The following is a 15,708-nucleotide window of genomic DNA, read 5'->3' on the forward strand; positions in this document are numbered from 1 at the left end:
TTATACTGAATATCTCGCAAAATAATTTCTCTTTAAATAGCTTTCCGAAAATTGTGCATAAAGATTATTTACAACGTAGACTACATACATGTTATTTACAGCTTAATTAAAGAATATAACATGAATGGCTAAACACGACAAAATACAATAGCACGCTTCACTATCGATCAAAACTGGAAAGGAATGGAGCCAGGGAAACCCTTGGTGGAGTTAAACGATTCTCCTCAGATCTCGGGTTCAAAGGAGAAGCTTGTGGCATGAGCTCGGATAATCGAATCTTTTCCTTAATAATTTTATTCTGTGTAAAAGTGAGCAAAATGTTCTTTAGCATTTGATGTAGAAGGCTTCGTAAACAAATTACTCTACTTTGAACTTAGAAATGAAAAGAAGATGAAAAATTAGTTTATGCATAAGTTAAAAATTAGCTTCTGGAAAAGCTAGAATGAAAGAGTTTCTACAGATTAATTTATGCATAAAGTAATTTTATGCCTATGGAGAAACTGATGCAAACCCACGGGCACCACACACAATATAACAATGGAAAACAGAGAAAAACAAATAGAGAAGAATAGAGCAATATAGCAGTGAGTGATTATTGATAATAGAAAAGAAACAATGCAGTAGGGGGTAACACCTACTACACTACACCCAGAGCTGTGCTCAGTATTCAGAGAATAGATAATTCTCTGACCTCACCAAAATGGTTCACTCACAACAATGATGATACCCTCTCTCTCCTCTAACGACCCTATAACAAACATTCCCACTCACCTCTCAATTTTCCTTCTGTCTCTCTACCACCTCATCACTCACTCCCTTTCTGCCTTCTATTTTTCCTCTCATAAACTTTCCACTCCTTGGGCTTAACTCTCTGATCACCCAAGCCCACATCACCTTCTAAGGCCCTATCAGAAACTTATTTTATTTTCTTTCTTATTTCTCCTCCTATAAATACTTGTGAAGAAGATTATCCAAAAAGGCCCTTTATGTATTATGTGCTTACCTTAAACTTCAAATCTTCTTGTTCCATTTCCAGGGTAGTTATCCTATTCTTGAGGTCCTGTAGGGCTTCCTCAGCCATAGAAGGATTTACATCTGATGTTGGTCTTGCTATTCCAGCCACCTGAAAATAAAGCGTATAAATGACGGTTTGTTTAACCAAACTCAGACTTCGTTTATTGCATTGGAGAGGTTGGAACTTGGAAGGCTAAGAACCATAAATCATTGTCCTAACCTTTAGAACATTAGTGGACAATCTCAGTAATTGCTGGGCTAGTTGTACTTTCTCTTCCTCGATCTCCTGTGGCATTATTCACTCATGTATGTAAAATTTACGTCATATTTAGCTACTTCAAAGTACAACACATCACATTACTTCTTTGGTAACTGACCTTCAGCTTTATCATCAGACGTTGTTCCTCATCCAAATTAATGCTTTTTTTTGCGCCAGTAGAAGCACGAAGACGTGCAAGGTCTTCTTTGACACGCGAATGGAAGATGTCTGACTTCCGGAGCTTTGCACTGAGTTCTTCGTTCTGTATCTTTAACTTGTTATTTTCCTCCTGTTGCATAATTCCACGATCAGTTATATATTGAAGATACCTTGCCAATTGTGAGCATTGTTATATCCTCTAATAATTTCTTCTAACTGATATTTTTAATATTTTAGAAATAGAAAAAACATTTAATCATTGTTTACTAAGAAGATTAGTAAAAGATATTTTGGAATTATTATTATTATTTGGATTCAATATTTTTTTTTGCTGATGTATTTGGATTCAATATGTTGACAATAGTTTGAGATCTGGTGCTGCGAAAATAATTTAGGAACTAGGAAGCAAAAACATCTGCTTGAACCTTGAGTAAAGTAAAATGCTGACATATTACCTTAATTTTAGCATGGTGATGAATACGCTGCTGAAGGTTTTGCTGACCAGACAACTTTTTAATTTCTTCCTCCAGTTCCACTACTTTATTCTTCTTACTTGCATTTTCAATCTGCACAAAATGAGGACAGCAAGGCCCGCAAATTAGAAATGGAAGAAAAATAAAAGAACCTAACAAAAAAGAGTGAGAGAACAGAAGTTTAATCATCTACCTTCAGCATTTCATTTTCTGTTTTTAGTAACTGATCTCGCTGCCGAAGGTTTTCCAATGCAATTTGGACAGCTACCAACTCTGATTGTTTCCTATCCATTTCTTGTAGCCATCTAACAGATTTGGATTCAGAATCATAAGAATTGTGTGTATAGGAAAAAAAAGCTAATAACCTCCCTGTTTAGCATCTGACATTTGATTCTCAAACCCCACCCCACCTCTCAAAATAAATCTGAAATTTAATTACCCTTGTCTCTCTTCAATGAATTCATTCAGCTGCTTCTTTAGCTTAATAACCTCCTGTTCCAGAAATGAACAAGCAATTCAGCTTAACTTAAGCTCCAGCATAATAACAGTGCTATCTAGTCCAAAGTTTAGATTACCTTGTCTTGAGACTCCAGAGTAAGAAATTTAACTTTCTCTGTAATCTTCTCCGCTTGTTCATCATCAATTAGTGACTGCATTAAGGAAATTTAATTAAAGATGAGCATCAGTGTGCGACTAGAACTCTAAATACTCTTTTGTTAAAAAAAAAATTTTTTTACTTCCATTTTTATCTCTTCCTTTGTTTATGGGAATGATTCTCCCGTGTCTACCATATTATAATTTCAAGTGCATAATTTCCTTTCAGAATAATGATAACATGAAAGTTTAATTTTTGTCCATGTATACCATACATGAAATATGAAAACAAAAAGACATTGCGAAAGAAATCGCTAAAAGTAGACTAGTTTACCGCATAAGAGGTCATATCCAACTTCACTCCAAGTAAGTCTCGAATTACATCATGTGTCATGCTCTCAGCAGATGCTAATTTGGCATTCAGTGCAAATATCTGGACAACAAAAAGGAAGGAACAAATTGAGGCCCATAAAAGCAAAACCAACCACTGTAGAATATTCAATTTAAGAGAAAATCAACCTCTCTCTGTCGACATGCTGCCTGGGCTTCTAGTTCTTCAATGCGCAGTCTTGCAGCAGACAGCTCTTCAACCTTCTCATATTTTACCTGTTGTGCCAAGCCCAACCCAATGCATTTGAAAGGAGAACTAGAACCTCGAGACTTGGTGGCATTCTTCTCAGACTTGTTTGACAATGCATTGTGGGAATTAGCACTGGTGGAATGACTAGAAAGGCCCTCCGGTTTGACTTGCTCAGCCATGGCTTCCAATGCTTTGAACTGATTTAAAATAACGAGATACTTAATAATAATAGAACTATAAATAGCCTGTAAAGAAACTACGAGCATAGTTGGTACTGCTGAACTATATATAAATTATAACTAATAGCAACCAAGATCATTTTATTTTATTCCACACAGTTACTAACTTTCTGCTTGTACTCCATGGCCTGTGCTTCAGCATGCAAATTTAGCTCTGAAATATGAGCTTTTATTTGTCGAATCTGTCAGACAGCCAACAAAAAAGATGAATCTTTATCTGTTACGAGAAACTCCAATCCAAGAGACATGATTAGTAATGTTTTAAAAATCCTACCTCTGCATCCTTTCCTGCTAACTCCCTCTTAAGAACCTGTATGTGATTTAGGGCTTCATTGAGGCTTTTCTCTTTTTCATCCAAAAATCTACAGGAATTGAAATAGAAACAGAAAAATATTTTATATTTATAGATTAGCATGGTAGATCTGCATATGCCTACGATAAAGAAGCCATATATACACAAAAAAAGGCATATAGTTGGGAATAAATGTCCAAAACCTTCTCATGTCACCATCGACATTTCTGACATTTTGCATCTGATCTTTTAATGCATGTAGCTCCAACTCTAGATCTTCTCGTTGTAGCCTCTGTCGTTCTGCTTCTCCTTTAAGGATGTCAACCTGAACAAAATAATTAAGGAAGTGTTATACCTATGAAGATAGACAAGCGTCTTGTCAAATATCACCATAAAAAAAGACAACTCACTTGGTTTTCTAGTACATTTACAGTACTTTCCAGCTCTTCAACTGATCTCGCTAGAAGTTTCACCTCTTCTTCCCTGTCTTCAGCATAAATTTTTCTCGATTCTGCCACCTGTAATTATGTAATAGATATCAGACAGGAACAAGGAAGAAAACAATCATCCAGCTAGTTCACCATTCTTTTCCTTTGGCTTCTTGAATGAAAATAAATGAAATTCTTTTTCAAAGATCAAACTTTTAATGATAGGTTATCAAAATCAAAATTGTACTATATATTTTGCTTCCCTTGGCACATGAATCTCTCTATAGAATTCTGATTCCCACAGTTTAACTAAATTGTATAGATGCCAGAGTTGAGAAATGTGCAAAATTTTGTATCTCTACAAAAACTGTACAAAGTTCAAATCCCAAATTGATATGGCTTTCTATGTTACTTGACATTAAAATAAAATATATATATATATATATATATATATATATATATATATATTGACAAGTTAGAACTGTTGAAGTCTTGAAGATACAACTCCTTGTGTCTTATGTTGAAGATACTAGATAACAAAGTTCTTCATGTTGAGTCATGGATTATTCAATAATAATGTCATGGAAGGAAAACATGATACATTTTTAATAGATAAAAGCATTACCTTCTGAGCTTCTTGAACAATTGCTTCATTAGCTTCAGCTTGTGCTTCAGCTTTTTCAAGCCTGTTTTTGAGGCAAATTACTTGACCCTGAAGCTGATCCCTCTCATTAGTGACATCATCCAGATCACTACTCAGATTTTTAAATGAATCATTCATTTGGCTAAAAACACTGTTCATTTCCAGGATTTCATCTTCTAAGCTCTCTGTTATCTTCATTCTTTCTGTTAGCTCATTGTCAGCCAGTTTTCTCGCTGTCAAGGCGCCTTCAATATGAGTTCTAAGTTCTTGATTTTCACTGACTTGCAACGCTAGAGCCTCACGTTCTTTTGAGAGATCCAACTCAAGAGCTCTAATTATGTCTGATTTGTCCTGCAACTGAGCTTCAAGCAATTGACAGTTTGCAACAACATCAGCAAGTTCACCTGATTTAACAGCTAGCTCCACTTCTAATGCCTCCATTGTAGCCACAATTTTTTCAACTTCATCTTTTTGGTCTTTATTGTTTGATGCAGATTCCTGTAGTAAGCTCAGATCATACAACAGTCCTTTTACTACATCATCCTTTCTGGATAACTCAACCTCCAGTAAGTTCTGCATTCTGGTTAAGTCCGAATCCTTTAGGTTCAGCTCATTCTTTAGTCTGCAAGATGAATTTTCCAACATATAGTTTACTTTCTTTAACTCTGTGTTTTGATGTTCGAGAAAATAAACCTGTTGGAAAGAAAATTCAGAAGCCACATCCTTCCCAATGACATCACCAATTACTTTATCATAATCAGCTTCTAGATCAAGAATCCTATCCAGCAGTCTTTTCTTTGCCTTGTTAGCTTCAACAAGTTCACCCTTCAATGCATGATTAGAACAAGTAACATCCTTTAGAAACTCAATATTTTGTTCAAGGACCTTGTTTACTTCACCCATCTCTGTAATCCTTAAGACATTCCGGTTTAATTCTGTAACTAGGTCCTTCCTTTCCACTTTTCCCTGCTGAACTTCTCTTTCTAATAGGGAAACTTCAACTTCCTTATCCATCAAAATTTGTTTTGCAAACTCAGTTTCTACTTGGGAAAAGATTGTTTCTTTCTTCAGTTGCTCAATTAATATGGAGTACTTGACAAAATGCTCCTCCATATTAGCTATATTACATGACATATTTTTCAATTCAGATGCATGGATAAGTGATTCAAAGTCTTTGGCATACCAATCTGCCATAAAAAATTCGGCCTCACATTCAATGGCCACTACTTTCTGTTTCAGTAGTTTCTCTTGATCTAAAAGGGATGTCACAATATCTGTATTACTCACATCCAATTCCCTCATCAGTTTAGCAAGTTGGGATCCCATTTCATTCGACCTTTGCAGCATCATCTCCTCCTGAAGTTGTAGGTCTGATATGTTTTTAGCAAAATTATTTAGCTTGATGGTGATTTCTCCAGCTTCAACTTCTTTCTTATTAATACGATCAAAACTGTTCTTGATGTCAGCCAGCAGTTTCCCTTTCAAGATTCTGCACATATCAAGCTCTTGCTTTGTCCTATAATTATGTTCCTTCAAATCACTTATGACAGAGTTCGATTCACACAAGCCGTGTGAAAGCAAACCATTTTCTGCATGCATCCCTGTTACTGTTTCCAGTAAAATACCCATGTGACAGAGATGTAGCACAGACATAGCACAATCTTTAAAAACTATCTCAGACCATATCTTCTCAAGCCATGGCTGTATCAATTTAGTGGAATATAAACATTGAGACTTCAAGCACTCTAAATCACAAGCTAAAGACTTGAAATTTTCTGCCATCGTCAATTGGACGTCTTTAATGACATCATCCAACGTAACAATTAGATCCCTTGTTTCTACTAGACTTGATTCAACAAGGTTCTCTATCTCCTGATGCTTCAAATCAACAACAGTTTGTAAGCTTTCAATATTGCTGACTAATGTACCCTTCTCATTGAGTAAAGTCATTTCTCTGTCTTTCAGTCTTTCTATATCTATCTTCATTGACTCATTAGCTATCACCAATCCATTGATCATAATATCTGCTTCTCTCATTGTATCTTGTGCTTCTTCAAATTTAGCAAGAATACAAGATGCCTCTTGGGCTTTCTGAGCTTGAATGATCTTTGCCTCTCCAACTTCAAGTTCAAGTGACTGCAAAGAAAAAAGCATTGCCTTAGCATTATTCAGTCAGCAAGTGTCTATCAGCATGTCTTAACACTATTGTTATAAATGAACCGTGCCTAATTCAACCCCCAAAAGTATTCTAGCCATATTCCTAGAAGCATTGTCTTAACACTATTCAGTCAACAAGTGTCTATCAGCATCAATGGGGAATGGGGAAAGTTAATGACAACATAAAAAAACAAGTAAATGCACAATCAACACTAAGAATGACATAAAGCAAACACAAATTTCTTATTTTAGAGAATGGAATAGAGGAAAAATGAAAACAGAGGTTCAACGATGTACCTCTTTCCTTTGGTACCAATGGGAGCTGGCTTCTTTCAGAGGTTTCTCCAGGCCTCTAAGTTTGTGACTGAGTACATCAATCTTGACTTTAGATTTCTCCTCAAAGTGATACATAGCTTCTTGCAGGAAAAGTATCTGATTTGTGAGGCACTCTATGCTTTGCCGACTCTTCTTTTCAGACACTGACATCTCTTTTTTTTCTTCATGTAATCTGGCCATCTCATATTGCACTTCTTTTAAGCTTTCAAGAGCACATTCGATTTCTTTTCTCAAAAGCCTAATAGTAGCATCTCTTTCAAGCACATTCTTGCCAACTTTTCTTGATTTCAGGTCTTTCGTATCATATCCACTTTTGACCAACTGTAAGTCAGTCAGGTCAACTATATGTTCTTCAACAGAAAGCGGATCTGAATCACTGTTTTGATGTGTTTCCGAACTTGTATGCTACAATGTCAAAATAGCAAATACTGAATAAAAACAATTCACAGACCACTGGCATAAATCAAATAAATGTGACATTACCTAAAGTAATCTATCAGAAAGCAGCATTAGCTTACCCTTTGTTCACCAATATCATCATAGTCTGATGTGCATGCATCCAATGAATTTCTATTATCAAGACTTCCTGGATGGTCTGCAAAAGAGGCCATGCATGATCTGATTGAAGAGACACCATCTTGTAATGTCACTAGCTGCTCCCTTGTCTTTGAAATGGCATTCTTTTCAATATCTTCAAGCTTTTGTTCCAAAGCACGAGAATGCTCTTGCTCCTCAGACAGCTTCTGCCATAAATCATTACATCTTTCCTGCAACTCTGTTATCTGTCTCTCTGCTTGAACAAATGAAGTGGATTGGTCACTGAGAAGGACATCCTTCCTATTATTAGTTTCTGCTAATTCACTAAGCAGAATATCCTTATGCTTTAGATCATCCAGGTAACCAAGATTCACTTCTGACAATCTATTCACAACTACAAAAGCCACTGTTGAACAATTTGATGCTTTTCTGATATGATCTTCTGCCATTACCAAATGCTCCTTCAGTTGTGCCACAGTAGATGTTTTTTCACTCAATTGTGAGGTCAATAGGAGAATTTCTTTTTCATTTTCAGCACACTCCTTCTGGTGGGATTCAGTAATGACTAACGCTGCACTTCTTAAGGACTTCAGCATACACTCCATATCACTTCTTTTATTGCTTGCATCTTCCAAACATCTTCTAAGTTCATCAATTAATAATTCATTCTCAGAAATTTTTCTAACTATCATGCCAACTTGTTCAGAAATCCAGATCCTTTTCTGTGGAAATGAATTCCTTATATTCCCAAGTTCTTCAGAGGCATCAACTATTGCCTCACATCCATCAAGAAGAACCTCTTCAATCTCAGAGGTTAACAGTTCCCATTCTTCTGCCAGTGATGTGAGTTCTATATCTTTTTGGCCAAGCTCCTCCTTTAAACTTCTATTATCATCAATAGTAGTAAGCATTTTTTTCTGCAACTCCTTCAATTCAGTTTCCAGATGCAGCATACTCTCTTCCATTTCTGTTTCCTTCAAATGACTATCATTTACTTGATGCTGGAGCTGGGCAAGTTCTTCTTGCATACAGACAATTACCTCAACAGTTTCAGCCTCGGCCTGCCGACGGATTTCATCCCTCTCTTCCTCATTGGATATCTGGAATGCATGATCACTTTGGTACGACATGTTCAGTTGCTTCGCTTTTTCAAGAGAATCATGCATCCTTCTGAGTTTTACCTGTAAGGGGGACTTGTTTTCAAACTCTGGATTATTTGAAAGCAAATTATCTCTGAACTCTTTAGATGCAAGTTGGTTCTTCAAGGTCATGATTTCATGCTCTTGTTTCCCCATAAGCTCCATAAAATGGCTGTTCTTGTTCCTCATCTCTTCTATCTCTTTGATAGATAATATTTGCTGCAATTCTAAGGCTTCAATGACAGATTTTGCCTCTCCAAGCTCGTCCTTTGCATCTTCTAATTGTTTGCTTGTTTGCTCAAGCTTGTCTTTTGCCATCATAAAATCCTTATTTAAGCATGTTTTTTGCTCTTCCAATATGCCACGGAAAGACCTCTCTTCCTTCAGAATGACATTTATTATATCTAATTCCAACTGCAGATTTAAAATATCATCTGTGTGTTGTGACAGATGAGTTTCATGCTTGACCCCCATCCTTGGAACTGCCTGAGCTTCAATAAATGGTCCTTTGGTAGAAACCTGAAAACATTAACGGAAAAAAATAAATATTATTTCACATGACACAGAACTATCATACATAATAAGGGGTAAAGAAACAATAAATTTGAAGATAAAGACCATAATGTGTATGAAATAAGGTCCAACTCCAAAAGAATTCACATGATTGAGTTCATCATAAGCCTTTCCACACAAACACCATTCACATGCTCCTCCTCCTATTTATTTGTACAATATAGTAAAGGACAAAATGTACAGATGTTAAACCAGAATAACAAGACTACCTTTGTACTATTTGTGCTGCTTAACATTGAGTGAAGAGAGTCTACTTCCCTGTATAAATATGCAATAAAAACATTAGAATTTTTACAGCCAAAATTTGGAGCTCCAATCTGCTTGCATACAACCAAATGGACTTCAAAAGGAGTACAAAAATAATACCTATTGAGTTTTGCATTCTCCTCTAAGCAATAATTTAAATTGCGCCTGCATTCCTGTAACTCATCGAGGGTGTTTCTTAGCTGCAATCCATGAACAGAAGCAGTCACACATCACTATTTTGAGAGGGGAAAAAAAAGGTTAAATTATTATGAAGGAATAAAACCTCTAGATCAACAAGGTTATTTTCTTTATTGCAGCACTGAGCTTTCTGCACCAGTAGTAAATGGAAACTGTTAGAAATATATTGGATTTGAACGTAAGCATGAAAGTTGATTACTGCTTCAATTAAGGGGCTATTTAAGCAGTTGATTAAAGATTACTATTCTAACAATGACTGAATTTCATACCATACTTGTACAAATATATCCCTCTGTAAGTCTGGTTTTGAAACACAATTTCAGCATACATTTTGTTTTAACAGGCAAAAGGGAATGAAATGTTCAATGGAATGGAAATCATAAACTGCTTCAAGTAATTATAGACTAACCTGAGGTTGAATATCATGATTTGAATTACCCTGCATGGAGTTTCTTCCATGATATTGAAGCAACTACAGAACGAAGGTAAATCATAGAATCTTAAAAAACAAGGAATCTAAAAGGGAAATTATTTCTGTATTAATTCTAGAAACACAAGTACCTGATCCCTCAAAGAAGACACTTCAGTCAATAAAATCTCTCTCTCCCCTTCTTCATAAAACTCTTGATATCTGTGCAAGTAATTGTAAGGAACTGCAAAAAAGAGATAATATTTCATAGTCACCGTCTTGGTAACAAACGATATATCACCTTCTAAGTTGGTCTAGAAGCCTGATATTCTCTACAGCAAACCGAGTGACTTCAGGATTTCGGTCAAGTCTGCTCTGAAGTATTTGAATCTCATCAGAAAGTGCTTTATTCTCTTCCTGCAAAAATGTGTCCGTAGGAATCGAACCAGCAAGTTGGGACTCCAATCTATGAATTTTGTCTTCGCGAAACCTAAGCATCATTTTGCAACTCCTAGTGTCCTCCTCTCTTTGACGAACCTGAGTGACAGCAAATTTATGGATAAAGAGTGAAGAGAGTTGAAATATAAAACTCCAATAGCAAGAAGAGCTCATAAGAGAAATACCAAACGATTTAATTGTTCAATTTCAGCTTCTAGTTGCTTAATAGAAATTTCTGCCATTTGTTCCCTTCTCAAAGCACCCGCAAGAGTTGTCTCCAATGAATGCAACTGAGACACAAATGATTTTGAATATATAAATATTTGAAGGAAAAAAACTATATGGTCACTTCATGGAGATGCTAACAATTATATAAGTTACTTTTAGGAGACTAGTGGTAGATTATGTTAGTTTAGCCACAAGCAGACCAGTGCACAAGAATTCACCATCATGGGATATGGGGAGGGCCAAATTTACATTGCATCGCTATAAGAGAGGTTTTCTTCCACAGCTAAAACTTGGAACAAATCAAAAGGCATTGCATTACCATTCCACTAAGGCTTACCCTCCCATAGAAACTAAAAGCATAATCACAACTTCTTATTTTACTTAGGACAGTGATCTCTTATAAAACAAATGAATAATTACAAAGGAGAAGTCCTTAATTCAATATATCTTGAAGCAACAAGGCATGAAAACAATAGAAACATTGGTTCATCCTTCATACATAAATTGTCATTACACTGGCCTTCATTAACATAGCCAAGCCTACCCATGTATACCTGTTTGTGGGACATTCTGATGCCCTTGGATTCATAATCCGGCATGTTATCTTCATGTTGGTCAACCATGTCAGTTGCATTTTCTAGGCAACAGTCTTCTAGTTCTAGTGATTGTTTTATATCTCTGATCGATGACAAAGAAAATGACAAAGACCTAGAGACATTCTGACGTCGTTTGAGGATAGAAAGCTCTTCCTGGCCCAAAAATTTATCATTTTAGTTAAATTAGCAACTCACATAAAACTTATACTACAAGAAATAACTGATACCACCTTCAAAAGTCGAATTTGATGTTGTAAAGCAATTACATCCCCAGTAGAATCTTCGTTCACCACAGCCTACAAGAACAATATATGGAATGTATAGTGATAGGTTGATGAGATTCATTCCTTTGAAAGAAATTCAGACTGATCATAGAATGACACTCACATTATTTTGAATAAGTTTTGCTCTCTGAGCAAATTTAAGTGTATTCAATGTTTCAGCAGCGCAGCTGCAAAAGTGAAACGGGTAAAGCTCCATCAAGCTTCTATGGTAACCTGAAAAGTTTTGATAAAGGAAATATAGTTCCAGATAAATAAACAAACCAGATAGAAGGGCTGACATTGGCAATGATCATTGTTTTCGAGTTTCCGCCAAGAGAGTCCTGCATTTTATGCCAAATAGTGATGAACAAAAGAACCCTGAGACTAAAGAGTCAAACTAAACCAGCATATAAATCAACCTGAAGAAGAAAAGTTAGTCTAGAGTCTCTGTAAGGGATATGCCTCTGCTTCCCATTTGCCACATCCACTAGTATCATAATAACATGACTGCAAGAATGATTAGAGAATACTAGTTACTCAATGAGAAAGCAGAAATAAGACAATTCAAAATCTTAATGTATTAAGCTAAAATGTAAATACCCCAAGGTAGATAATGATTTATTGATGTTAGCTGCTTCTTTTAAACGCTCCCCCTCAGCACCAGAAGTCTTCTGTCTGTTAGATATATGATAATGATAATGATAACTTGGTTAATACATGCATATACATATCTCAATTTCCCAGCTACACTTAGTTCAATCAACTCTAGAAGCTGATGACATACCTTTCTGAGCCAGCCAGATCAACCAGGTTTAACCTTGCAAAACGATAATTAGTTGTAGAATCCTTTTCCCATGTGCTCTCAATTACACATGTAAAAACACTATGGGACCTACTGCTCTCTCTATTCATATTTGTTGCTGCAACTTTTCTATTAGCAGAACCCTACATGTCAGAAACTACAACTTAATGGAAGAAAGTGCATTTCAGGGCAAATATATGTGTTCGTTTAAATAACATACAGAGGGAGTTGTTTGGGTATTCCTCAAAAATGAAAAGGATGGACCCATAGACTAGTACCTGAATTAGAAGCCTTATAATGTCACTCACACTTTGAACCTCGAACTCAGATAAATTTTCAACGTAAACACCCTTCTTGACATCCTCACGCAGCTAAATAAAAAAATTATAGGAGCATTGAGAAATAATTACAAATGCTTTGACAGACATCTGATGATTGAACTACACTTACTAGCAAATTAGTAGAGGAGGGATCAAGTAGATCTGTAATTTGTTCATTGTAAATCTCCAAGAAGGAACACTTGCAGTTGTATTTTAAGCTCTCATCTCTTCGGCTTTCCTCTTCCTGGAATTTGGATTAATGATCAATACTGATTATGAAAACCAGCTTCTTATAAAAAAAAAAAGTAAATTAGCCACAATTGATGAATTTACAGCTTGGATCCGGGCAAACAAAAACTCAAATATACGCGGTGTCATTCCACGATGAGGACTAGGCATCACATCTAAATCTTCAATGTCACCAAGCATTGTATATGTTTTCCCGCTTCCAGTCTGCAAAATTAACAGACTCATTCATCATCTTACAGTTAAAAAAATGTCACTGTCCATTTCTAATTATGTTATACAACACCAGAGCATACAATCTCTCAACAGCTGGCATTGATTTTACACCTAACAACTTAGATAAATGATCCATATATTGCACAAAGAGCTAAAATTCTGCATAAAAAAACCTGAAAAAACATCTAAGCTGTGATAGGCTTTTATGATCCCTAATTCATAGAACTGCACGTGATCCTACTGACATAAATCGATATGGCAGTGGCAAACACTCCTAATTTATGAGGCATGATAACTTATTAGAGTTAATGCAGCATCACTTTTGGTAATGAGAAAACTAAAGAGCCAGTCCAGCAAACACTGATGTAGATTACAAATGACATCACAAATTCCTTTTTTTAATTTCAAATCAAAACAATATCCAATCCAATAAGCATTACATTGGAACCTGTGCATAAATTCTGTTGTTTCTCTACATGCTAACAAATGCCTAAATCTTTCTTTGTTTATAAGGATAAGGACCAATCAACAGAAAAGATAGACATAATCTCAAAAGGCGGCTAAGTTCAGGATATTACCTGTCCGTATGCAAACATGCAGCTATTATACCCTGAAAGGCAGTTCTCTACCATTGGAAGACCAGCCAATCTGAAAATCATTTCCTACAAAACCATAAACCAGAGACAGAAATCAACAACTCCATCCCATGAATTTAGCACCTCAAAAAAATATTTTCAATGTAACCACACCTGGTCTATGGTTTCACATGCAACATGGTCAAAGTTGAACCGGTTCTCCGGTTGCCCAATCCAAGTAATGCTCTGAGAGCCTTCTTGCTTCAGGCATCTGTTATACCCTTGTGTACACCGCTCCATGCTATTGAGAGGACGAACACGAATAATAACCTATGCATAACAAAAAATTCATACCACAAATCACAATAAGCACCAGAAATTCAACAAACATTCTCATCCAAATCAAATCAGCTCAATTGGAGACACAATCTGGATCACTCACCTGTACATTGTGGTTAATCCAAAACGAAGAATCTTCCTTGAGATCAAAGTGAGGCACTTCGACCGTGTTAACAACCGTGGGCGTGGAGCAAGCCGAACTGGGAACCCCTTTATATAATGCAGCATAGTTCCCCAAGCGAGCACTGAAGCCTCCTCCATCCGCCTTGCTCCGAACGCTCGAGCCAGGAGGTGGCTTTGTCACACTCTTAGTCGGAGTGCTCTGCGTGGAGTTGCTCTCAGAATAGGCAGTAACACTCGAAGAAGCTCTCCCCACAGTGCGAGGCACGCGAGGAGTCACATTCCCAACACCAGATGCTCTCCTATCATCACCGAACGACGAAACTCCTCCGTCGTGCTTGTGATTCCAACCAAACCGGTGCTTCACAATCATGCTCCCTCCGCCGTGCTTATCCGGCGTGCGAAGCTCAGCTCCTCCTCTTCCTCTCTTCGAAGGAGTCTTCTCAATCTTGCTTTCACAATGCGCATCGGGCCCTTGAATTGTGTTCAACGGAGGTCTAGAACTTTCCGCGTGCCTCTGAACTGTGGTGGATGAATCATAAGGATCTACATTCTCAGGTTCTTCGTGCTTGCTAGGGTTTCGGCGCGGGAGCTTGAAATCCCTCAGCATTCTACAGCATACATGGAAAATGAAAATGAAAAAATCACAAATGGCGCAAAATTAATTAATTAAAATGAGTTTCGAATCGCACGGAAGTTTTGAGTTTCAGTTTCAGGTACCTGAAGGAGTCGTTGCAGAACAAGATTCCGAACCGACGAATTTGAAGAGTGGTGAATTTTACTTTGGTTTTTGTTGCGTTGCTTCAATCTGAGTTAGGGATTTGAGATTGAACTGGAACGTTCAATTTCAACAGAGATCCAAAGTTATTCATTCACTCACACACTCACTCTCTCACTCTCGCTCTCTTGTTGTTGCTTGTGAGGAGTTTTTGATTTGAAAAAAATGGATGTAACGAAAAGGGTGTTTTAAGTGAACGGCTGAGATTTGATCTAGAATTCAAAAATATATAAAAGTTGACGTAATCGCGGTTTCGAGATTTGAAATGCCGGGGTGTTTTGGTCATTCCACGTGGGTCGTTAATTACAACAACGATTCAAAATTTCAACGGCTAAATGCTCTCCTGGTTTGTAAAGCAGGTGTATCCAACGCATGACTTTTTATTATTAGTATAATGTTTTAATCAATTAAATTAGTAAGTTAATTATGTTAAAAAAAATTAGTATTTTTATATAAAATATTAAAATTTTTAACATATATTTAATATATATATAAATTTATATAATAAATT

The 15,708-nt window shown here is 36.4% G+C and overlaps 1 protein-coding gene across 1 annotated transcript; it reads right to left on the reverse strand.

Moving 5' to 3' along the window:
- LOC114388913 (kinesin-like protein KIN-12D) lies at positions 1-15,352 on the reverse strand. The gene is made up of 38 exons (XM_028349460.1): positions 15,140-15,352; positions 14,403-15,030; positions 14,135-14,290; positions 13,964-14,047; positions 13,257-13,376; positions 13,054-13,167; positions 12,882-12,974; positions 12,586-12,746; positions 12,402-12,476; positions 12,221-12,308; positions 12,084-12,142; positions 11,926-11,989; positions 11,769-11,834; positions 11,497-11,691; positions 10,900-11,004; positions 10,578-10,813; positions 10,429-10,498; positions 10,277-10,339; positions 9,953-9,997; positions 9,790-9,869; positions 9,633-9,681; positions 7,693-9,369; positions 7,136-7,579; positions 4,664-6,817; positions 4,021-4,128; positions 3,814-3,935; positions 3,593-3,680; positions 3,426-3,500; positions 3,019-3,276; positions 2,834-2,932; positions 2,481-2,555; positions 2,345-2,397; positions 2,099-2,210; positions 1,888-1,998; positions 1,392-1,562; positions 1,235-1,300; positions 1,004-1,123; positions 1-298 (listed from the first exon to the last, which is right to left on the reverse strand). Exons 2-38 carry the CDS (start codon positions 15,027-15,029, stop codon positions 161-163), a joined length of 8,421 nt encoding a protein of 2,806 aa, XP_028205261.1. The 5' UTR covers position 15,030; positions 15,140-15,352; the 3' UTR covers positions 1-160.
- Positions 15,353-15,708: the final 356 nt, after the last annotated feature.

Source organism: Glycine soja, chromosome 2 (assembly GCF_004193775.1).
Source record: "Glycine soja cultivar W05 chromosome 2, ASM419377v2, whole genome shotgun sequence".
NCBI classification, from domain to species: Eukaryota; Viridiplantae; Streptophyta; class Magnoliopsida; order Fabales; family Fabaceae; genus Glycine; species Glycine soja.

What these genes read in the sequence shown, in the direction of transcription:
- LOC114388913 (XM_028349460.1), bottom strand. Translation starts at nt 15,029, where the DNA reads ATGCTGAGGGATTTCAAGCTCCCGCGCCGAAACCCTAGCAAGCACGAA. An exon ending in TAAATGTACTAGAAAACCAA is followed by an intron (nt 3,936 to 4,020) that starts GTGAGTTGTCTT and finishes TATTTTGTTCAG; the next exon opens with GTTGACATCCTTAAAGGAGA. An exon ending in GTCGATGGTGACATGAGAAG is followed by an intron (nt 3,681 to 3,813) that starts GTTTTGGACATT and finishes CAATTCCTGTAG; the next exon opens with ATTTTTGGATGAAAAAGAGA.